General features: G+C 42.1%; 1 protein-coding gene across 6 annotated transcripts; it reads right to left on the bottom strand.

Moving 5' to 3' along the window:
- Positions 1 to 394: 394 nt before the first annotated feature.
- Positions 395 to 21,706, bottom strand: LOC143373577 (uncharacterized). Of its 6 annotated transcripts, none has more exons than XM_076820984.1 (5): positions 21,405 to 21,706; positions 8,776 to 8,878; positions 4,970 to 5,220; positions 2,365 to 2,618; positions 395 to 1,478 (listed from the first exon to the last, which is right to left on the bottom strand). In XM_076820984.1, exons 2-5 carry the CDS (start codon positions 8,789 to 8,791, stop codon positions 1,475 to 1,477), a joined length of 525 nt encoding a protein of 174 aa, XP_076677099.1. In that variant the 5' UTR covers positions 8,792 to 8,878; positions 21,405 to 21,706; the 3' UTR covers positions 395 to 1,474. The 6 variants fall into 6 exon arrangements, with proteins under 6 accessions (XP_076677099.1, XP_076677097.1, XP_076677100.1 ...); XM_076820982.1 differs by lacking the exon at positions 21,405 to 21,706 and adding an exon at positions 13,440 to 13,719; XM_076820985.1 differs by lacking the exon at positions 8,776 to 8,878 and having other exon boundaries at positions 21,405 to 21,694.
- Positions 21,707 to 24,801: the final 3,095 nt, after the last annotated feature.

The following is a 24,801-nucleotide window of genomic DNA, read 5'->3' as shown; positions in this document are numbered from 1 at the left end:
TCATTTTCTGGGGACATTCCCTCATCTATTTTCCCTTTTCACTTAGAATTCCTTACTGCTAACGTAGAATATTGTAGCATAAGCACATTTCAAGTAATTGAAATCCTACGTTTACAGTACCAGCCGACTTTCCGTTTATATTTTTATAAGTATAACGGAACAGCTGAGAATTTCTTTCCTTATTCAGAATAGAATACAGAAATAGCAAACAGCTCCCTCTCGCGTTCACCGGATAATCGTCGATCTATCGGTATTACCGTTTCTGTGCAGAAAAAAATGCTGTAATACCGACCTGCCGAATCGGCCAGGTCACGTGACGTGTCTACCCCCTTAATTTATGTCACTGTACCATAAAGTTTACATAAGGTAGTGGGTGAAAAAACAACGACTCCACTTCAAAAGTTGACTATCTTTATATTTGCATTTCCATTATAAAAAAAAAACAGAGTCTTGTTTTACAAAGCAACGTCGCGCTCGACGGTGACACATCGTAATAACAGCATCATCATAATGTATATCACAATAAAAATGGACGTGCGAATGGCTTTCGCATGTGTATGTAAACGTGTAAAATGACAATCATGGAGAAATCATATGGCAAGCAAAAAACGTCCCCCCTAATAAGCCGCACGATTGTCTAAGCGATGACACTCGGAATCTCTTCGATTCCGACTTTTAGGACGCCTATTCTTCTTCTCTCTCTCCTTTTCGCAAATTCCCGAACGCTTCGACAGTCGCAAACGCTCCCCTCGGAAATCATAAGAGCCATATTTTAGTCGCACACGAATACATCTCGATAATTTCCGCACACGCAGACGCAATGTAATATTAATAATATTATATATCGCGTGTCTCTTCATCAACCACCCCTTATTTGCTACTTCAGGCTCGCTCTAACTTAGCCACACGAAATCGGTAATTCCATACTCCCAAGTCACACAAGTTCATCCCCGAGTCTGCTCGAATTTTCGACTGTTTTTTTGAAACTCCTAGCTGTGAGTATTTCATACACGCATTTAGGCTCGTTTCGCGAAAGGCACTGTGTTCGAGGCATCTCTTGGCTAACCTTTTGTCTGTTCGGTTATCGGTCTCTTCTAAAAGTTCGATGGCTCGTTGCCCGCCGCTTACATAAATCCACTGTTCAACAGAATGGCTATCACTGCGTATTATACCTTCGATTCTACAATCCATCGTGTGATTGCAGGTTTTCAATGAGGGCGTGTCTGAGGAATTACTCTTTTAACCCTTCTGAACACAAAGATACTTTAGTCTGCATCGAGGAGGTTTAAGGATCACGACGAGACTTTCATCGTAATCGGTCTTCGAGCACGTTCGCGCCATTGGACGACGGAGTCTTCGTATTCTCATCACGCTTTTGTACTCGTTCGGTTTTTAGCTGTATTTCAAAAACGCTGGACCACCAGCACGCCGCAAGCCTGTTTCGTTGCGATCATGATTGCTGATGCCGAAGATCTCACCTGCAATTCAAGAAAAGACCAATCAACTCGATGTGAATTGACAAAAAGAAACATACAAAGGTTGATCATTACCAAATAACTCTACTCACAATCAGAAAATTCTCCAAAGAGTGCAATGAGGACTCATTTAACTCATTTGAGGACTTTGCAACAAGAGGGGTGCAGCTCCATGTTTGGAGCTCCAAAAGACTGTTTATAAAATTATTGCTCTGACTTAACATTGAAAAGTGAGCACTAATTGAAAAATATATATTTTCACGCAACAAGTACCTAATAGTTATGGAAGTGATAAATTTGTATATCTATTTTTATCGAATTCTTCAAATCTGGGGCTGCCCCCGACTTGCATCAAACGTTAACCAAACGATGTAGAATTTTCTTACGCATATTCCACGTCATGACTGAAAATCTGTGAAGAATGGAGTTGCACCCCTCTGCTGCAAGGTCCTCATTTAACAACCGCTAATCTACTTATATTAACGCTCAACTATACCCCGCAAAGTGTTTGGTACCGCATCTATACCAAGCTCTAACGTCACCATATTTTATGTGGCAGTCTATAACGGCATAGCACAGAAGAGCAAGAGCGCAAAGTGACGTCATTATTTCAGTTCACAACCAACATCTGACGTCGCTAGATTTTATGGAGCAGTCTATAGCGTCGTAGCAGAGAAAAGCAAGGGTGTAAAGTGACGTCACTGTTTCAACCTACTGTCCTCGTCCACCCCCATCTGTCATATCGCGTACAGACAGCTCGAGTAATTCTCACGAGCGATTTACAAGCTATTTTCTTTGCACTTTATTCAGTGGGAATCTTCGCACCTGATCCTATCGACGCGAGACTGGATATTCAACTAGCAAGACCCGGGATGGAAATGAAGCTCACCTCGCGTACGGTGGCGGTGGTGACGGTGTCGGGTCCCTGGAAACAATTTCCACGGTTCTCGGGACCATGTTGTGCACGGTTGGCAGCGACAACGCGCTGCAGCTGTTGTTCAACCTAACCAGGTGACTAGGATTCAACTTGATGGCATCGTCGTAGCTGGGCGGCGCGTCTGCGACCGCCTCGTAATCCGGAGGCTTCTGCCTGGATCCACTGGAGGGTTCCTCGATGGAGATCACATGGATCGGATCGTCGATCTGCGAGGAGAAAGTTGCGAGTATGAATCATGCTCGGTCAACTACGGACACGTCAGGCTTGTCGCACGCCATCCTACGCGTGGTCTATTTCCAACTGAAGCGAAGATCGGGGGGAGGGTGAACACGAGGAACCCGGTGCTACCGTCAACGAACAGTCAAGCTTTTGGTCTAGCGGAGCGGACCGATAAATCGAATCGTCCGTCGTGTAACTTTACAGCATTATGCCCGAGCCGCAGGATATTAACCCCGAAATGGCATTCTTCTATATATATCGCGGGTCGTCTATAGATATCTAGCTACACGCTCGCCTCGACACTCTTTATAAAGTTCATAGAGCTAGCGGGACCTGTAAGCCGCGAAAGGGCGCGTTAAGACTGACGTATGGGGCACGGAGGATGGAAATAGCGTCGCGGTTATTCGAGGCTATAAGGAAACCTCCGGGGAAAATTGCATAATCGTTTTCGGGCTAAATCGCAAGGTGAATGACTGAAGCGAATGGTCGGGACCTCTTCGTTGAATCGGCTGTTTCATCGCGGCGGGATTCGTTAGCCGAGCGGGCTCCGTGGGATCGCGATTACACCGCTGGCAATTCGTCGAAGCACTGATGTTTCGTGGTTTTGGAATCGGCGGGATGGAGTTCGATCTTTCGGGGAAGGAGCGTGGCTACGGTGTATGACTTGCGTGATGAGCTGAGGGATGATGGACTGGAGATTATTTATTCTGTGATTGGTTGAGGGAGTTATGCACGTGGATCCTGGCTACTTCGTTGGCTTGAGTATCAAATGTTTTCTGGCAGAATTCAGATGAAATCGTGGCGATTTTAAGCTACGGAGGTTTAAGGCAAAGGTCCTGTCTCACTGTTAAGTTTGGGATTCTAGAAAATTTGTATTTATAATTGGATGACATAGCAATTCACGTTCTTCTAGAAAACTCTTGAAATTTCTTAATTCACAAACATTTAATTTTCGTCCTCGATTTCAGTGATCTCATTGATTCTTTCAAGAGGTTTCTTTGTACAGTAGTAGACGAAGGGAAGTTTGAAATTTTCTCTATTCAATACCGGACTTTGCTTATTCTCCGATGATGGGATATGACGGAAATGTCGAAAATGAATTGGAAAGTGATGTTGCGCTTCGAATTTCTCTTTTCTTACGTTCACACATGGATCAATCGAAACTGTATCGCGTATATGTGCATCGAAGGATGGTTGCTGACAAATATAGACACGAGCTTCCGGGTGAACATCCTTCCGGCGGTAGTTAAGTGCGCTGCAACTACCACCGACCTCCTTTATGAATCGACAGACCTTTGCATATCTATTGTTTCCCTTCGTGCAACGAAAGAAGAACGGCTGCTATTTTAAGCCGTGCCTCTACGCTATATCTATGCACCATTTAAGTGAACAAGAAAGGGAACGACTTTCTGGAATAAATGTTGATGCGAGCGACGTGTGACAGAGGATCTGGACGAAACTTCGCCGTGGACAAAAATAAAATAGAACCGTAGGAAGATGGGAGGACAAGGGAAAATCTTCTTCGAATGCCAGTCGGGATTCCGACTACTCGAGCGAAGGAAATACAATGATTCATCCGCGTGGTGCAATCACTGATTTCGATGAAGCATCGTGGCAGGATTTTTGTTGATTTAAATACTACAACGGGGTTGTATATCAATTTTATCTTGAACTATAAACGTTGACAGTAAGTCTCGTTAATTCGCGGTCACGTCCATCACGAATTTGCATACGTCATCGCGAATTTAAGGATCTCCGCGCGAAGATTACAGGTCTTCTTCTCGTCTTCCGGGGTCTCTCGACTAAAGTACACGCGGAGAAGGTGTCGGAATATTATTTCTACGGCGTAGTCCGTTCACAAGCACCAGTAATTGCGTCCAGGTTGTGTGCATTACACTATAGACAAACACTTCGCGATCTATAATAGAAGGTTGACCCAGATCGATCTGAAAACGCTGTAATCCTCGGAGGCTTCGACCAAGAACGGTCATTTCGAAACCCATGAATCGCGACGAATACTTTCTACGCTAGTTCAATTCCTCGGCGAGAAGAATAGAATCTCTGATGCATACCCAGCGCTTAACTGCTACTCGATTCACCCATTCGACTAATCGTACCGCGTCCCAAGTTCATCCGTTGCAGAAATTGCTCCAGGAGGAGCGACGCACGCGGAATTCTTCGTTTTCGTAATTTCGCGTGACCACCGAAGGCAGTTATAGCGAAGGTATGCAAAAGTGCTTCTTCGGTAACATCGTATGACAGATCTGACACGCATAGACTGAACAGACACTTTTCAGCGAAACGTTTACCGTTGTATTAGAATGAAATGAAGGCTTACCTGCGCTGTGATCGGATGATTAGTGTGTTGTGTGTGCATGGTTGCCCTACTTGGCGGTGCGTGCAGCCAACAACACATTGCGGCACATATGAGAAGAGCCCCCGCGATTATGCAAGCGACACCGACATATCGTACCGGTTCGACGTAGTTCTCCGCTAGGCCTAACCAGTTTATCAGGGCTCCAACGCAAAGGAGAACCATTCCGTACCTGTATGGACGCTGGGAACGCCGCGAATCCTCCAAGGACATCGCTGAAATCGCAAACACACCATTTATCAATTTTGCAAATTTTTCCTATCACATTTCGTTCGCTGCACGCCACGTGTCAGCGTGTTGCATGCACTTTGGAAACAAACGGATTCTGGTCTGCATTCTATTAAGAAGATTAGTTCTGTAACACGTATTTGGCGAATGTTACGTTGAAGTCTGCGGAATTGACAGATTAACGTGGAATTATGATTTCCAATGCGGAGACTCTGTGTTCTTTTTCGCTTGACCGAGGACTCCCCGATGAAATGCAATCATTGCCCTCTCCAAGCTCAGAATTCGGAACGGGAACCAATCAACGCGTTTCGCCCCTACAACGTGCCTGTCCCCCGGGCAAAACAAATAATTTTCTAACCAGGTACTGCCAGTACGCAGTCGAAGTTCAAAGTACAAGTATCTGTGATATATAGATATTTTACTCTCGTTGTTACTGTTAATACGCTTAGTGTTTGTTACGAATTGATGTGTAGTAATTTCCGTGCGCACCAACAAGAGACAACACTGAATCTCTGTTCTTTGAATCTGGGTTCTCGATATTGCGTGCGATATAATGTAAGAGGAAAGGTTTGGAGGAAAATTCAGTTTCCTCGAAAGAGATAATGTGTATTACCGGGAACGCGTCTGGGAAAGAGGATTGAAGAAGAAGAGAGTTTAGGCTATCGGAATGGGTGATAAATTTTAATAGATTTTTTTAAGGAATTCTGGGGAATATTCTGATTACATTTGCGAAGATTTGTGAAAAGTTTTTTTGCGTAGAATGAATCGAAAGCATGCTTTATTACATTTGCAAATATTTAATCAACAGGGGATTTCCTAGTACTGCGAGAGACAATTTCATAGATACACCCGCGTCGTATTTATAGGTAGATAATTTCCTACTTTCGTGCCTCAATTACGCTGTTGGTAGTCACGTTCGCGAAGAGTGACGTCTATTTATGGCGTTGGTCAATTTTAGAAAAGTAGCTATATATAACTACGGTAAGGATATTGCCACGTAACTTTATTTCCAGCTATCGCAGTATTGATTTGCGGTATACGCGATGACACGTATGTACGTAGTTGCTACTTTGAACTTCGTTTCAGATCACGCAGCCCGTGCTTCTAGTAGAATAGGATCTCTCTGCGGAGCATACATATAAAATTCTGCCTCACTTTTTTCGTCGAGTAACAGCGTAACGCGTCTCAGGCAACTCCAACGTGTGGCAAAATAATGGGTAATGATTACGCGTTCTTGGGCTGGCACCAAATGGTTCTCCAACATCGTGATTTATTAATCAACTGATATTTGCAAATATTACTGAATTTTCGCGTCACCGCAAATTTTGCAGTAAATTTAAACGCAATCATTTTACAATAATTCAAATAAAATAGAATGAGAAGATTATCTAAAATTATGATTCCTATATAAAGGAAGTTAAATTCTCGATCTCATGACCAAAAGTTAAATAACATCTGCTTCAAAGATTACAGAAGTATTTTGAATATAAGTGCGTGTTTTTGGAAATAAAGCGTAGACGTCACAGAAGGCAAAATAAATCTTGGCGAATATAAACGGTGACAGAATCATTGATTAGTCCGCACCTAGTAGGTAGAAGCAATGGAACTTATTTGTCGAAGTAGGTTAGTCGAACAAGGCACTCACTATTGGGTGCCATCAGAAATGACGTGGGATAGGGTCGAGAATTAGGTGGACCATAAGTAATAGCTTCTGAGGAAAAATTAACCGGTCGAGCACGCACTTCGATCCGCCACGTAGGCGATTATTATTCCTTTCAGCATCAAAGTGTCAGAGATTCCATTTATATACTGATTCGCACTCGAGGTGATCGATTACAATTAAAATATGATCTGATCTATCTTTGCGTTTGAGAGTTCTTGAAATTGAAAGGGGTATTCAGAGAAAGAGACCTTGCTAGCAGACAATTATTCCTCTGCATTGATACACGTATTATTATTATTAGATCTTGGAAGAAGGGTTTTAGAATTTATAGAGGTGTTCAATATCCATTACGTTGAATGAAAGCTAGTTTGGCAACGTAGGTCAAAGAATTCACCGAGTGAAAGTTAGAAACGGTTCTTTCCATTCATAGGTCCGGTATCCCCACTTCTTTTTGACCACGCAAGTGCTTTTCTAATGCGAAATAAGTTATACAAATTAATATTACAATTAATATTACCATTGGGTCATAGCTTCCCAAGTTTTAGCAAATAATACTCTCTTCCTCCGTTAAGTAGAAAATGCTCGCCAAGGACAGACGTGGAACTTCGAAAGAGTACCTACCTACCTCTTTCTTAATCATGAACTCTGTTTTTCAACATCGCGTACACGTAACGTATCTGCACACATTCGTATAAATATAAATTGGACAGGATCCTTGACACTTTTATGATGCTCCAAATTAAGAGCTGCAGAGCTAATTGCGCCCGATGTTTGAACAAATGTTGCGCGCCGGTTTGTTTGAAAGTTCAGTGACGCTGGTTACGATCAACGAAGTGCTCGCAGACCTCATGCAGAAGTATAAATCGATCAGCAGCGGGTTTGTTTTAAGTGCTAAAGAAATATATGCCCACACGGAGTAAAAGTCTATAAATATTCCCGCGGTGTACGAAAAGTAGGCTACGGCGAGAATGAATATACATACCGCGAAGGTAGGCCATCTCGGCATTAGCGATCGCTCGATCGATATCTGTCATTTCTCTGTCGTTGCTGCATGCTATTCTCGTAGTAAGAAGCGATAAAACATTAACGCGCCCATTTTACTGATGTTCTCGCGTTCTATAGGAAACCCGAACTATGCCCCGCGATAAGAATCGGGAGCAACTTTTATTCCCACGAATCAGGAAATTCGTGGCCTCTGGTGGAAAGGATAAGTACAGTAGCTGTATAGTGAACACGTGTATAATAACTTTTATAAGAACACAAGTACTAAGAAAAAGGGGAATTAAGAAACAGCGTGCCTTATCTGTTTGTAGCTTCAAAAGTAGCATTAAATTCTATAAAATTCCCTTGCGAATCCTTCTTACAATTAGCTAATATACTCAACTACTAAACAGAGTAAGTGCCAGAGGAGTAGTGACAGAAACAAACGATCGTGCGCGCAGAGATTAAGCAAAATGTAAGAAGAGTATCGAAAAATCCACGTACCTAGCGCTATGAAAAGATATAAGATGAAAAATATCGGTGACGTCTTACATTTTTAGTAAACTCAGCTTTTACTTCACTTCGTAATTGATCGAACTTATATACAATACGTAAAGACACTGTCCTGATCGGCAATTATTCACTGAACTGTGCTTTTAAACGCGGTTTCGCACTTATCGAAATCAGATATCTGCGAGGATCCATTCCGCGACAGGTACATGACGACAAACTGTCGATCAGCAACGAAGATGTCAGATTTCAAATCCGTGCGCATGGAGTGTTTGATTCATGATTTAGATACACTGATACGGACTCTCACGGGTACAAGCGTACGAGGAACGGACCAATGACCGACAGAATCGTTTGTACGAATCGAGTGTCTTTGTGGATACTTTACCATTGATTTCGTCCATTCTCTAATATGGGACACGGACACGCGATAATTCGCACTTCGATAAGCGTCACCACTTCCCGGACGACTAAAATACAGACGGGTCGATCTGCGGCACACAGAGTTACGTCTTTATACGGAGGATTACATCTGATAACGGGACAGAAATCATAAAGATAAGGGGATGGTATTTTTGATACTTATCGCTCGGTCGTCACAAATAAGTTTACCCAAATACACGCGCGACGTCTGCAAAGCCGATCCTTCTCTACGTCTAACGGATCTAGCGGATGGCATTGACGTGCATTTTCTTCGCTTCACTCTAGGCAAGGATAAGATAGAAGCGTGACGGATGTGCCGGGCGCGAAATAGAGCCCGACTTATATAGCCGCGACTTCTGGGACAACTTCTTCGATAACCTACCGAGAAACTGTTCCCATATATCCTGCCATGGGAAGCGTGTGGACGGCTACTGTGCCAGAAGAATCACGATCCATTACGCAAATGATATGTGAAAAGTAATCAGAAGCACCGCATCTATTCGAGTGGTTCGATACAAAAATCCCAGCATCGGTCTCAACGTCTGTTGTATAATTATGAAAATCCGACCCATTAATATGTACGTCGAAGGTTGAATTACCCACGTATCGAGAAAGATTACTCCACTCCCCTCGATCACCGTTAACTGCACTTCCTGGTCTCGATAAATATTCAAACGATCGCATGAGAATTTGCAACAGTGCTCCGCAATTATGCCCAGTCACGTGTATTTGCTAAAAAGCTTCTACGACACCGATAAGCCTACTTCAACTTGCCGAGCCTCTTACAATGCGATTAACATTCACTGCTAAATACAACTCTCGTTGTTTGAAGACTATTTTTGGCAGAAGAATCAACCGCGCGAGAATTTCACGCTTTCGAGACACTGTAGCACGAACAATAGAAGAATCGCGATGCTAATACGTGCGAACGTTCCCAACAGTAAAATGGTCCATGTGCTGGTCAGACAAGTTCTCCGTCACGTTCTATGCTTCGCTGTTCGTGCACCGTGCTGCAGCCAGGCCGCTATTTTCGATGCAACGGCAAACCTTCCAGTGATCTTCCGATGAGAATGAGAAAGAATTGATTAACCTTCGCGATGTTTACAGCAACGAGATAAAAATTCATGATCGGACGGCTGCGCTGATTAGGGGAACGTTCGATGCGTCGTACTTGCAAAACCTTCGATGTACGATACAATTGTGATTGATCAGTGCACTCATATGTTACACTGGGTGTATGTAGGATTATGGAAATGATTAAAAACAAAATAACCTTCTTAATATTTAACGACCGAAGATTGAAGGTCCTTGACGGGTTCGAATAGAAATTAGATTGAATCGCGGTTTTTTTTTTGAATATTAGTGCCTCGGGATTTACGAAATAAATTATAGTTTTATGAGTGAGAATTGGAATATAAAGTTTAAAGCGTTAGATATAAATATACGTCGGTGTTTAATGATTAATGAAGAAGGTAATGGGGTTCTTAATTTATGTTCGTGGATGAGAGACCTAGTTTCGATCATTCAGAGGATTTTTGTACGCAAGGTGGTTCTTGAAACTGGGCTAGGCTATAGTTACCTTTCAAGTTAGAATAGAGAAAAATACTCGAAGGGAATTGAACATTTTCAAATACAGTAGTAAAGAGGAGTATTGATTTATGTAAAGAAAGTGCATGGCTTCATTTAAACGACACTGCTTCTACACACTGCAAGTGCGCCGATGCACTGTTTAAAAATCAATGCAGATATAGAAAGACAGAACTCGCTAAACGCTTCTCTCTAATCATTTATAGTTTTCCTCACTTCGAAAACAGCTGTAATTGAACAAACACCCTGGAGTTACCTTTTATGTATTTCTCTGACACGTACAGCTGTATAGACACGATTTTAAATGTGCACGACAGATTTTCTGATTAAGATGACAATTCTCGGAGTTGTTGAATCATAAGTGAATGACCAAACGGAACTAATAAGGAAGCTACCGTCTGCTCTTACAGAATTATTGCAATATCTCGCCTAAATTTAGTAATTGCAAGCAAAGTTATATTTATGATGATAATAATATCCCGTAAATATTGCATAGTTTATTTTAGATATTTTACAGAGGCACAATAAATGTGTAAGATACCGTTCAACTTTTGCTCGTAGTCGAATTAATGGAAAGCATAGTGGGAGTATCACGCACCCCAGCGATAGTCGTATCTAGAGGCTTCGATAGAAGTGGGGAAAAAAGTTCTAATCTATGATAGGAGTTGTAGGTTACGTGTAAATATTTGCTTATCTTCAACGATCCATAGCGCACGGTACAACGAATTTGCACTTATGCGTGGTAGTTGACGGCGCGCCGTTTTATCGCGACGACCAAAACCGGAGGTGCGGATTCCGCCAAGTTAATCCCATCGATGCGTATCAATTGTACAGAAACTGCAATATCTTGGCTCGATATCTTTGCTCTTGATTACTTTTAATTGTCGTTTAACCTCGAGTTGTCTGCTCGAGGGGCACGCGATAATTTACACAGCAGTATCTTCCTACATGGTGCAACGAAATAAATATCGCAAAATAACTAGAAGAGGCTAAACCCGTTCTTGGTTCAAGCAAAAACATCGTCGAAGCAGTTTACATATATACATTAATGTATTTAACGTCGATAGGCGAACTCCATTATACATTAGCACGTCGTATCGGAATAATATACACTTTATTTTTCAAATATAGCAACGCTTCCGAGTGGAGCCTGATATTAAAATAATAACCCTTGCGTTGGTTAGCCATCCGCATGATAACGACACAGTGGTAGTCGCTAGATGGAAGATAAATCCTTAAGTTGTGCGCAACGTATTAGCGCGCCTGATAGATCGGAATAAGCGAAGCGTATTTGTAATAACAACAATGACAATGTATACACGAATTAAGAGTAATTTATTTCGTTCGGGCGCCAGTGCACGCACGCAACTTCGCGATCTCTCGCTCTACGATCCACAGAAAGGGTGCCGTTTTATTTAAAAGAAATTACTTGCATTATTTTTTCCAGCTGCGGCGGCCGCGATGGAAAACACCGGTTCTCGTTAGATTTATCGTAGTCAGTTAAACAACAATCCCTTATTGAAGAACATTACTGGTATAAGACAATGCAATACTCAATTCCAAATCAAACATAAACTACCCTATCAAGCATTATCGATGTTCAAAGAATGAAACATAATCCAAATACACAAGATACGTTCCCTGTAATCTGTAAATGCTGAAAATAGGTTTTTATCATACATAGTTTTCCAATTCTACAATCACTATCAACAATAGAAATAGACACAAATAGTTAAGACAATCTCACCGAACAAGCGTAAACACTGTAAGTGCACGAGACTGATCCAATACGCTAGGTAAAGGTTATTAGGTTAATCAGGAACTAGGCTTAAGAGAGTATATTTTGTCTAAGTACATTGATGTATTAAGACTACTTATATATATTATGGACATACTGTTATTTTCTTAATAATGTTTACTATTTAAAAAAGAAGGTTCTCGTTAGATCACCGAAGTTAAACATCACGGGGCGTGTACTGGGGAAAGATGGGTGACCGGGGGACCACTTTTTCTGTCGGTGCGCTGCTGCTGCTGGGAGTCGAAGGAGAGAGAGGAGGGGAAAAGATGGGACACACACTATAGTTCGTTGGGAAATACGTAGGAGCAGTACGTTTGAAACGTCATCATGTTTAAACACAGGAAAAACAATAATAAATAAATAAATACTTGCATAGAAAAAACTCCCTCGGGAAAAATTTCAATTCTGCTCACGTTTCCATTGCCTCGCCGCATGCGCGCCGTTACTGTGTTTCTACATCGCAGATAAACAGCGAAAAAAATTGATTCCTATGTTTGTCTGACGGACGAGGCAAACAAGCACCGACAAAAACATCGGTGACGAGGTGTTCGATTTATAGTATCATTTTCACTGGAGAGTCTATAATAAGACGTAAAAATGCAATTGGATAGATCGAACGCGTTCCACGTATAGGAAAGTGCTTGAAGCGCGAGTTAATTATAGGAACTACACTTGGACGTCTGTTGATATCTATTTTCGTTTATAAAAAAAAAAAAGAAGGAAGCAGAATTACTCGCGATTGGTTATCACTGTCGCGTGCACGGTTACCGATTGTTCGCCTGTTCCGCATGGATATCGAAGAATTCGCGGCTTACGATATTCAAACGGCGACATTCTGGCCAGCAACACGTGCCGCGCAGGAAACATGATATTCTCGATGCGAGAAACGTGATCGAAATTCAACCGCCTGTTGACCGAATTGCTGAGGATATTCCCGCCTCTAAATATTCACTTCGCGAGCGAGGTGTTTTCAGAATCGCAATCGCTGTTCGTCCGGGGCCGCTAATTTATCGCGACCAGCGGAATGTAAAAACAGAAAAAGGAGTGTATCGTTCGTTCTTCGCGTGGAGGGATAAAAATCGAGCCATGTAACGTGTAATTGAGCTCGATAAATGTAGTTCCAAAGGAACACGTGTCTGAACTATGTTAGCCGGGGCATCCACATGTAGTATGTAAATTATAGCTTATTACGTTGCAGTAGCCGGCTTTAAAGTATACTTTGTTTACAGGAGATCGATGAATACCTGGGACTATTGCGTTGGGTAACGTTCCCTCGATCATGATGGGATCTTCTTAAAAAATTAAATTTCTCGTGCCCGCCACTCGATCATTCGCTCGCTTCAGCATCCTCCTTGGAATCATTCTTCGAGTTAAGAAACCACACGGGCAATGGGACTGTTTATACATTGGGTGGTATCCTGATCGCAGGAGAGCTACCAACTTCTCCGGATTGCAAATAGAATTGATTGGAGAGGAAATTATTCCGTGTTTTAATGAAATCTGTCTTCCAGCGACTGTGCTTTCCTACAAACAAAATAAAGCACTTGCAACGTACAATTGAGGACCTTGCAGCAAGTGGGGTGCAGCTCCATCTTTACCATCTTCGAGTAAATTAGAAAAAGTTGTTTATAAAATTATTGCTTTGACTTAATATTAAAAAGAGAACGCTAATTAAAAATATATATATATTTTCAGATAATAAGTAGTAGTTGTTCAGTTGATAAGTTTCTATTTCTAATTTTGGCGAAAAAATATTCTATAAGAAAAATATTAATATTTATACTTTTATTTATTTGCAATAAATCACTCATTTGCTATCGCATTTGCACTAAACCTGCATCAAACGATGTAGATCTTTTTTTACGTATATTACCCGTCATAACTCAAAGACTGTAAAAAAAATGGAGCTGCACCCCTCTTGCTGCAAGGTCCCCAATTGTAATTTTCCCCTTTAAATAGAACTAATTATTTTCTTGAACAAGTCGATATTTTTTGCTCATTTGCGTATAAAAATATTCACACGCGAAGGCTTAATAAGCGAAAAATGGAGACACACAGAGAACGTAAATCTACACGGGCAATACGTCTTTCAAATACTCAATGCCTTGCCAATTTTAACTAAATTCAGTTTTCAAACATTCATATTCTAATACTCATTATTTTTATAACCGTTAAGCGTACCATTAACTGCACTAAATTAACTGCACTGAATTTCATTTCAGCAAGACTGCAGATTTCGCCAGTGCATCGCTGCAGCCAGAAAACTACTACAGCAAAAGGAAGACAGAGCCTCTTAAGGGTTTTGTTTCGTGCAAAAATCACGCGAAACAAATCAGGATTTCAACTTTAAACAGCCGCCATTTTGTTTTAAATTAATATTTGGAAAAATTCTCCCCGCCAACCTGAGCATACATTAATATACTAACGAAATCTTTTTAGTTTTTTGATTTTAGATAATCTGGTTCCGAATGGCAGTGCTCACCGCAAAACCAAATTTTTAAAAATGCTTCTTGGATGTCGGTTGTTACCTTCTTACAAACCTAAATATTTTTCTACGAAAAAATTACCAAATCTTCTCTAAATATTACTCTTTTCAGCGCGAAAAGTTTTGTAAAAATACACGCTTCCGCTTCTTCAAAAAAAAATCACAAACATTCGCCTCTTTTCGGCCGTCTGACTAGGTATAACCCCTTAAACAATGCAGCATTCCCCTCTACCAAATTTTCCCACCACCTCGCACAAAACAGTTACAGTCCAACGTACTCCCAGGAACCATCAACCATCAAGCATTCTCGAAGGCAGCCAAAGCACAGCTACTCGAGACGCTAATTTCGAGCAGGCGAATCAGTAGTGGAAACGATCCCTCCCTGCGTCCCTTGCTTATTCGTCGAATAAAGCCCCGTTTGGCTCGACTCTTTCGAACGTGCACGATCATTTCCAGCGACGAAGCTCACGAGTCACTAATAACTCGAGGGGACGCGGAGGCATGTCGGCAATCGGGCCGGATCACGCGCAACAGCCGCGTTCGTTCTCCAAAAAGCAGCGGAGTGGAAGGAATATTTCTTTCGTTCCACCGTGCATCGTGTAACGCGCGATATCAGCGAGCCTGCCAGACGGAAAATCGATCCGCCTGCGCTTTCGCGTGTTTCGCGTGCTTATCGCCAGCAGCCGAGACGGGGGGCTCGGGTGCCGTACGTTTTGCCACTTTTTTTTCTTCTCTATATTTAATACGAACGATCCCCCATCATAAATTATGCATGCATCGCGGCAATCCCGCTGGCGGGGCCTTTCGAGCCAGCCGAATGTGTTGCGTCAAACTTGGCTGCAACTGTTACATGGCTACCGGTTACACGGGTTAACCTTAACCCGATTTCGCACCTCGCCGCGAACCACGATAAATAAACGATCAACTGTACGCCAGCCTAACTGCACAGGCTAAATTGCCCATTAAATATTTCACGGCCCGCGCGATCTGTACCGTTTCGTCTGTTGCCGTTCATCGGTCGCGAGGGAACTGAAACTTCTCTGCAGAGACTGCGGTTCTCTCCATTATTCCAGTGACTGCGCGACGTTAGAAAAGAGGGGGTTGCATTTGCGGTACGAAGTTCGTTTGTCCATTTCGACTGTTCCGCGGCAGAGGATTCCAGCTACAAACTGCAAACGACGAGGGAATTTCTGCTGACGTACAGTCGTTTAATTCCACTTAAATTCTATTGTATTCTGACGTCCTCTGTTCATTAGCTTAATAATCATTATCTTGTAGAAATTATTTCGCTGTACTTTATGCCTGTTCTACCAGTCGAGATTCAGGAAAGCTTGCTTAACCCGGGTATGTACGTCATTAGCGTTGACGTATAGGATGGGCCGCAATTGTATTAAGTGCTTAAGTGTTTAACAAGCATCGAGAGTTGATATAGGAATCTTTGTAACACGTAATCGATGTTCTCTTTCAATGGAAACCCTGTCATATTCTCGATCCTTTGAATTGCAATTTTCACTTTCAGGATTTCGCTGAGGAAATTTTTTGCACGTTCCATCGAATTTGCGTGTGCTACAGACTTCGTAGCGAAGGAATCGTGAAGCGCGAAGATGCGTTAGAACAGGGGTCACTGAAACTCCTGACGCATTTTCTGAGGCCATCGCAGCACCGTGAAAACGATGGAGACAGGCGAGGCAACGAAAAAATGTACGTACGATTGCGAGCGGTCGATACAGCTAGGAAGAAAAAGCAACGCCTCCACTGAATCACTCGTGATGTCCGTCGCGACGTTCGTGTGATGCGAACAAAGAAACCGATCGTTAGCTCCGATGAATGATTTACGATCTCGCGAACGATATTACGCGAGAGTTGAGCGTCGAAAACAAAAAAGGATTAATTAAAAGTAGACGGTTAAGTACGCAGGCGAGGAATGCGTGGGGCAATGGTTTTGCGTCATTGATATTAAGCGAACTTATCGCTACTTCATAGACTCAACATAAACAATCACGCCTCGACTCAGACTTCTCTTAACCCTCGGTTGTCACACCTACTTTATCGAACGACGTTGTCACACTGGGTCAATTTCACCTTGAGAATTTTCAATCAGTTGTTATTTAAAGACTATTCGTTAAATTAAGTCTGAAAAATTCTGAGATAAAGTTTCAATATTGTAGAATATACCTACTGGTTATAAGAGTATAAATAATATATAAAGTATGGGTATTAGGCTTAAGTACATTGTAAAACAGATAAAAGTAAGGATGTAGATGTGAAAACCAAACAACCTTCTTTGTAATAGGCTGTGAGCCTGTAGTACAAATAAACTTATTATTATTATTATTATTGTAGAATATATGCCTAACGTTGAAAATTGACATTCAAAGTGTCAGCATGCTTAAATTTTTTTTGAAGCAATAACAGTTCCGACAAAAAGTTTTTTGCTTAAAAAATTGCAGGGTCAATTTGATCCAGTGTGACAACCGAGGGTTAATACCGCCTGTCCCTTCGAACTTAGCGCTCGTGGCAATCTGCGATGCGGACAATCGAGAAGCGACCGTGGATCTCGAGGATTATCCTAGCAAAGGACACTAACAACGCCGAGCACCACGTGTTAAACGGTGAGTTATAACTCGCTGTAGAAAGAAACGCATAAAGTATCCTGTCCACAGGTAAAATTTACGTGAATTCATTAGGAATCGTCCTTCGCACCAACTCTTTCCGTCCACTCTTTCTGTCTCACTGCTACTTTCCATGCATTTTATGTCCTCATCTCCTGCGATTTGAATATTTTCTAGAATCCTCATTTGCGCTACTAACTAAGTCCTTCTGCTGTGCAATAGTGTGTTAACAATCATCCTAGCCTTGAAGATCAGTGACGGAGTACGAATATGTGAGAATTTGCAGCTAACTTTATCCCGACGTGGCTTTTCAGTCAGCTGTGCGATTCCCGCGAGAAAGGAAGATCCATTCTCGTCTAGCCCTCGACGCTGAATTCTGCGAGGAAACGCATCGCGCGAATTTGAACGGGTATCGGGTAAAATTGGAGCACGCGAAAGAGAAAAGTCAGTGAAAGTGTGTTGCTGTCGCGCGGGATGTACGTGTTTTCCAACGTGTGTACACGCGGGTATTTTTTCAACCGTCGATTCCAGGCGTGTAGTTTAAAAACATAACTCGCGTGCAGGCTATGCGTTGTACATAGCGAGCTCGCGAAACCATGCGGGGATTGCGACATAGTGAACGGCCTTTCGCGATTGTGCGTGAGTCGCGAGTAAGTCTCGCTTTTCTCGCTCCGATTTTTCTACAACTTTAAGAGAACGGTGTCCGATCGTGTTTCTCAGGACGTTTCTCAGGAAAAGTTGAATTTACGATTCTTGTTTGATCTATGCTTGGAGTAGTCACACCTGCCATTAGGTCACAGGCAAACCACAATGGTATTAAGTAATAACGAGCGTAATACCATTATTGAAGTCCTCGCGTATTCTAATGAATCGCAGAAGAAAAAAAATTGATTTACAAGTGGTCGCTACGCACTCGACGAGTGCAGGTTGTCAACTTGATTAAATTATCGTGCCGGGTCTAATTTCATTTTCCAATTCGACCGGTTCGCGCCTCAGCGTGCTTTCATAATTAGCTGATAATGGCGGGGTCAAACTTGCCGCATTTATCACTGGCTCTGTGACAAGCCTGTAGTAATTTATAGTTAGAATAGTCGTGGTACAATATTGTTAGAGGTAATTTGTTCCATTACAGGCTCTCGCAGAGATGCTTCAGTGTAAGGCGAATGGCTGTGTCGAATATGTACTGAAGAATTGTGCTTCTTGTTTCGAAGTGTTAATTTTTGTTTTTACATTTCGGGAGAGATAAAAACCATTGCACACAACCGAAGTAATCAGTGGTAGCTGTAAATCAATGATTAATCTACATTTGTCACGATGCCCCGTTTAATTAAAAGCGAGCGTCCGTTCGAAACATTGCACCCAGCTTATAGTAATAATTCTTCCTGACGCGTGGTATCACCTGTGTATCGTCGAAGTTAACGCGCTTCCAAGATGTATCCATAACAACGAGAACAAAAAAAAAACCCGCCGTGTGACATTCGCGTTTGAATCTGTACACAAATTCTCAAACCGTTTCTTCCATCCACAACACTGTCAGGCGTTCAAACATCGGCGACAGGACGGATTTCAGGGACGCGGCAAAGCAAGGTTCAATTAACAACCATTTTCCCGATAATTAAGAAGAACAGAGGACAATTCCACACGAGACCGAGGAAATAGAAATTGAAACCTCAGACGTTCATTATTCTATTTCGATGTAAATAGAATATAATAGACGCAAGTTTCCGTCGCAATTTTAAACAATTATCTTCCTTCTTTTGAAGCGATAACACAGCTACGTGTTGTTTTTAAAAGAACCACTGCAAAGCTGGTCTTGGCTCCTGCGTCAGCCTGTACTTCCCTCGTGGATCGATGATTCACTCCCAAATAAGATGAAAAGTGATCAGCCTCGTGCTTCTAAGAATATCTGGGTATCGGCCAGACGGGCGCACGGTCACGTGTAATCTGGATGAATGAATTTTCTGGGGCCTTTTAAATTCGAATGCCAATAGAGTAAATCTCCGTGGGTGAGTCATTTCTGCGGGGTATTCCTGATCGTCGCCGTACGACTGACTGAGAGACGTTGACGGCGATCCACGTGTCTTCGATCCAACGGACTCGCAATTACGAGCTGGCTAATTTTTATTCGCGTTTCTTGCCGCGCAACAACTACAGGGCATTTATGCTGGCTGAAAGGGGGGAGAAACGGTAAACCGGTGCGAGAATGGAAAAGGATTTACGGTGATCACGATTACCGGTTCGCAAGTAGAATGTAGCCGTGCTTAGACGGCCAATCCCGCTCGCCGATCAGACCTGCGCCGACACACGCCTCCGGAACAGGAGACGCTTTCAAAGTCAAACATCAGAAAATCTTTACATTTTTTACCGTCCGTTCATTATTATGCAGATACTATCAGGCTGCTACGATGATCAAGCGTGTAACTAGTGATTTACTGTGACAAAAAATTGCGCACACCTAGATGCCGCGATTTTAACCAACGACAATTTACAGAAAAAAACGTAGCTTCCGGGGAATATAATTGAAATGTTTTGATGAAATGGAAAAATTAATAGGAAAGGGTATTTATACTGTAAAGTAATCGGTAGAAATAGTCTTTACTTACTAATTCTAACTAGGTATACTTTATCTGCTGGCGTCTTTCGGCAGAAGTGAAATGAGGCATTGAGAAAAAAATTAACATTACAAAAAAATCAATTTTCCCGATTTTATATGATTAGTACAGCTTAGTGGAATACGCTGTTGCTACTCAATTTCGCAAAAAAGTGTGGGTTAGTGCGATTTTGCTCTGAATGCTTCAAATATAAACAATAATAATATGAAGATAATGAAGTACGTATTTTGGGAAAATTTCTCTGACGTAACTTGGAGGTTTATAGAAAAAGTTATTATTGGCTGAGCTCAGACACTTTTTCTAACTCTGTGTGTAGAGCAAGTCAATTTGCTTGTTGGAATATTGAGTGTGTCGCAGCTGCAACCCGTGATATTACGAATTTTCAAGAATGATGATATCGGTGAAAATGTGTTTGAAGCATACAGTGTTTGTGTTCTTAACCCGTGTTTCCAGTAACCTGTATCCAAATCAAGGAAGTAACAGTTGCTGGTATTTCTTATCCCAATTCGTCGTAGACTGATGACGATATATTAATTTGTTTTTACCAAGAACGACTCGTCTAGGAAGCGCTTTCTGGAGCATATAAATAACTACTCTCTTACACGGTGTTTTCAATTACACAATACCAAAGCGTTTCAATCTCTTCGTTATAGGTTCTTCCATTTCGATTTTGCAGGATTTATCTGCTATTCTTCTTTGTAAAATATATTCTCCGCAGAAATTGTAATCTTTCACTTGCCAGGTAAGGTTTTGTTTTTTGAAAAGAAACAACGAAAACCTACTTCGATTACAGATTATTTCTCTCGAATAACAAATAGGTTTAAGTTCCATTTTGAGAACTATTAATTAACGAAGACTAGTACAATTGTAAACACATGCAGTATTTCACAAGATCCTTTCGTGCTGGAAAATTCGAAGTTAGTATCACGTCGGAGTATTCAGTAACGGAGATAAGAAATTATCTGCCCGAAGATTATTTGATAATCATGTTGTTGTAGGTCAGTGAAGTCGCCTGGTATCAGTTCAGAGAACTTCTACGACTCGGAGATCTCGAAAGAAATACGACACAGAAAGAAACAACATTCATGTGACTAGACACTTGTGCACCAAAAAAAGAAGCCCCCTATTCCATCCTACATCTGTCTTCTCGACGTTTGCATCTCTTATCTTTCCAAATTCGTTGCTCATAAATTCAGCTCTTCCCCGACAATCCACCTGAACCTAAATGAACCAACCTATCCTCCCAAAGCCCAATCACCAAGAAACTGCACGAGAATCGTGAAACGATGCTAGATCATCCACCCCAAAGGGGCTTCTACAGGCCTGAAATTCGTCAGAGAACATCGCAGGTACATCATTGCCCTTTAGAGCGACCAACCGTCGAAGAGAACGGAGGGACAAGGAGTGAAGCAAGTCGTGTCTATTGCAGACCCTCAGCTTCTGTCTCCGGTATTCGTCATCAGGGTCACGGAATGAGAGTATCGCCCGACTGGAACCTACCTGGACAGATCGTGGCAGATGAGGGCCGTTGAGCGACGACGATCCTCGCTTCTCACACACGAAACTTCACACTCACTGTATATAGGGCGTTCGCTTGTCGAGCTCTCGCTTCTCCTCTGTGCATCTGGAGATTAATTAAAACGATAGGGGACGATCCTGCACGGGGGGCCAACCACCCACGTTTCAACGCACCAAGAGAGCGCAGCTCCCACACGGAGTACTCGCCGCAGACTGACACGGTTCCCGGTTCTGAACACTGTCTAACCCACACTGCCAGTTTTACCGCTCGAGTCGGGTATGGGTAGAGCGCGTGTCATCGATGTGAGCGCAGACGTAAGGTTCCCCGTCGCCGTCCCGCCGTGACAACGCCGATCGCGTTTCTTGAGCGCAGCTGTACGAACGTCTCCCTCTTTCGCTCTTTCCGACCGCTCTGCCCAAGACAAAGTGGTTGCATCTGGCTACGAGGGACATAGGAACGCCCACGGTTGCTGGTAATTATGCAACTTTGGTGCTAGAATAATAAGCAGCGTTGTGGAAAATGAAATCTGCGAGCTTCGAGTGTGTGGGACGCCAGGCTCGGCGCCGGTAGAGTAGCTCGTAATTTCTGATGGATTTCTGAGAAATTAGAGTTAGCTTATTGTCGAATGGTTCGATGTCATGTAGATTTGAAGGGTGGATGTGGTAAATGGTTGATTGGTGCACCTGTTACACGTTTGGAGGGTTTTTCGGTGTGGGCTGACTCTGGTTGACTTGCACTACTTAAATGGTTTCGCTGTTATGTTAATGTTTTCCGCGTGTTCCGAATGGGGGAAGCTTTTGTTGATTGTTTCTGGTTAATCTGTGTTGTAATGGAAGCGAAATTATGGGCAATGGAATTTGTAAGGAGGTAAAGTGTTACAATAATGTAAAAGATATCGTAGGGGAAGTACCTTTTGATTTTCTGTTAGTTTGAGGGCGATGTAGGTTATTACAGTTTATTAATTCTAAATCCTAAGCAGATTTATAGTTCTAGTCACTAGTTTACTCATCTCATTCTTATGCACAGCTTTTTAATTAAGGGGACACAGGACTATTGGACAGGTAAAATCGGTGGTTTCTTTTCTGTCGGATTGCATAGGTACCAAGTAATCATTATACTCGTACTTTTCACAGTTTATTGTGAACGCATTTCCGAGTAATTGCCAAAAAAAATATTGTCGGAATGTTGAAATTTGTTGAAATTATTAAGCGCTGAAAATGGGCCTGCGTAGTGCGCGAACCAATCATCTGCAATCAAAATGGTTTGGGGTGAGTAATTTGTACACCAAAATCTACAGCATGAAACTAGACTGGCAAATTTAAGAAACAATTCTAAAAGTTACACATGAATCAATTTTACCCCACATTTTTACGGAAGAAAATCGTCTTTAATCGTTTACAAAAAAATTGACAAACATCCAATGTTGATGCGGAAATCCCATGCTATAGAGAAAGGAATTATACACCTCCAGTTAAAATTTCAAGTGAAAATATTCATTCATTCGAAAGTTATGATGTACACGGTGATGTTCGGTGTTTAAAAACGTAATTTCGAGATAAACGGCTTCAAAGTTTAAAGTCCCTTACACCAATACCACTCGGGGCCGTCAAAATTGGGGTAATGTTGACAAAAACGACAGAAGCAGGTTGTTAATTGAAAAAATTGATCGTCACGTAATAGCGACGGGTTTTTCGTACAATAAATGCCCTTGCTTGATAAATGACCAGCTTGAAAAGTGTAGATTCGAGAAAAAAAGTTAATCCGCGTTTAACTTCAAACCTCTGTGTAACTTCGTTAATATTTCGAAATTCTCAACAAAAAACTTCAACAGAATACTTAAGAACCTTCATACTAATAGAAAATATATTAAAAAATCTATTCTTCGAGCGAATACCTTCTTAATTCGTTTCACTACTGTACTATTCTTGTACACCGTTCTCTCCACGAAAAGCTTCTGTTGAGTACTTCTTATTAATGTACGTTAGAATAAAAGTAAAATTATAAAGTAACTGAACTTTAGTCACAAAGATAGCAAGCAACGATGGAATCGCCTTCTCGATGACGCAAATGAAGCATCGTCTGATTATAAAACTGGTAATAGGAATTATTTTCTTTCACGATGGAGTGATTTGAAGCAAGTGTACAATTTAACTTTTACTAACACTGTACTCACTCATTTCTCTTCCCTACTGTAAACAGTGGGCAATTAAGTTGGTTTCGATATATTCGCCTGACACTGACCGTCTGGAACCACTTAAGTCGTTTCTCGCTCATTCTGCTATTCTTCTAGATTGTTCTGGTTCTCATTGTGCGTACTCTAGCGATCTATTCCGTGAGCCTTTCGGTTCATATTACAATAGCAATCTTCCACGTCAGCTCTCTCAATCAACAAACTTTTATTCTCGCGGCACAAGTGTATTAAAGTACAGATAGGCCAAAAATTTCCAAAACCGTTTTAAAATACTTTTTCTCCAGGAACAAAACTGGATATGCTAATCTCGTTGTATATCCCCCCCATCAGAGGATCCAGTATCAACTTTTTATACCGTACCACTTACAATTCTTTCCCCCTCGCATTTTGCACATCTGCCTTAAATAGGGCTCGTGTTAACTTTCAACCTTTCAACGAACTGTTATGCATTGAGCGCCAATACGAAACGAAGGTGTGAGTGGGATGACATCACGGGACGGTTTATACCAGTTTGGCGAATTTCATGTGCTCGCGTAGCATTGACAAGATGTCAATCGGGCTCAAGAACGTCAGGGGACATTAATTTCACTTTATTGTCTATTAACGCTTCCCGGTTGACCCGCGACGGCCTTTGATTAGAACGGAGACGCCGAGAGTTTCTCGCGCGATCAGACCGATAAAAAATAGACAACGACACCGAGAGTCGGATTCGCTGAACGATAAGAGGCTGGGAAACGTTTCAAGGCAACCAGTTGCACGGTTCGCGGCTCGATCCGCATCGCTTGCACGTATCAGCTTCGCCTGGAACAACGGTACAATTAACGTTCTCCAGGCGAGACGATTCTCTCGTGTTCTTCATCTATTTATAAGAACTCCCAGAGGATCACCTGGATCGCAAATTGCCGCCTATAAACGCGATGAATCGTCCAACGCAAGCAAGTCGAACTATTTCGTACGGCATTAAAGTTAGAAAAACATGGTCGTCGTTTGTGTTTAGAAATTATCGTACACTTTGAAGCGTGGGCCACTTCTATATCCTTCGATGGGGTCGTACCACGACTCTCGTTGAAATTCGTAGCATGCATCGCAACGAGTTCAACGTAACAACTGGGCAACTCTGTTTTCTGCCTCTTGCAAAATTGTAATTTGAAGTGGCATCGTGCGGACCTGCCAAGAAGAGTACGTGA

Source organism: Andrena cerasifolii, chromosome 9 (assembly GCF_050908995.1).
Source record: "Andrena cerasifolii isolate SP2316 chromosome 9, iyAndCera1_principal, whole genome shotgun sequence".
Classification (NCBI taxonomy): Eukaryota; Metazoa; Arthropoda; class Insecta; order Hymenoptera; family Andrenidae; genus Andrena; species Andrena cerasifolii.
This window is presented reverse-complemented; position numbering and strand designations above follow the sequence as displayed.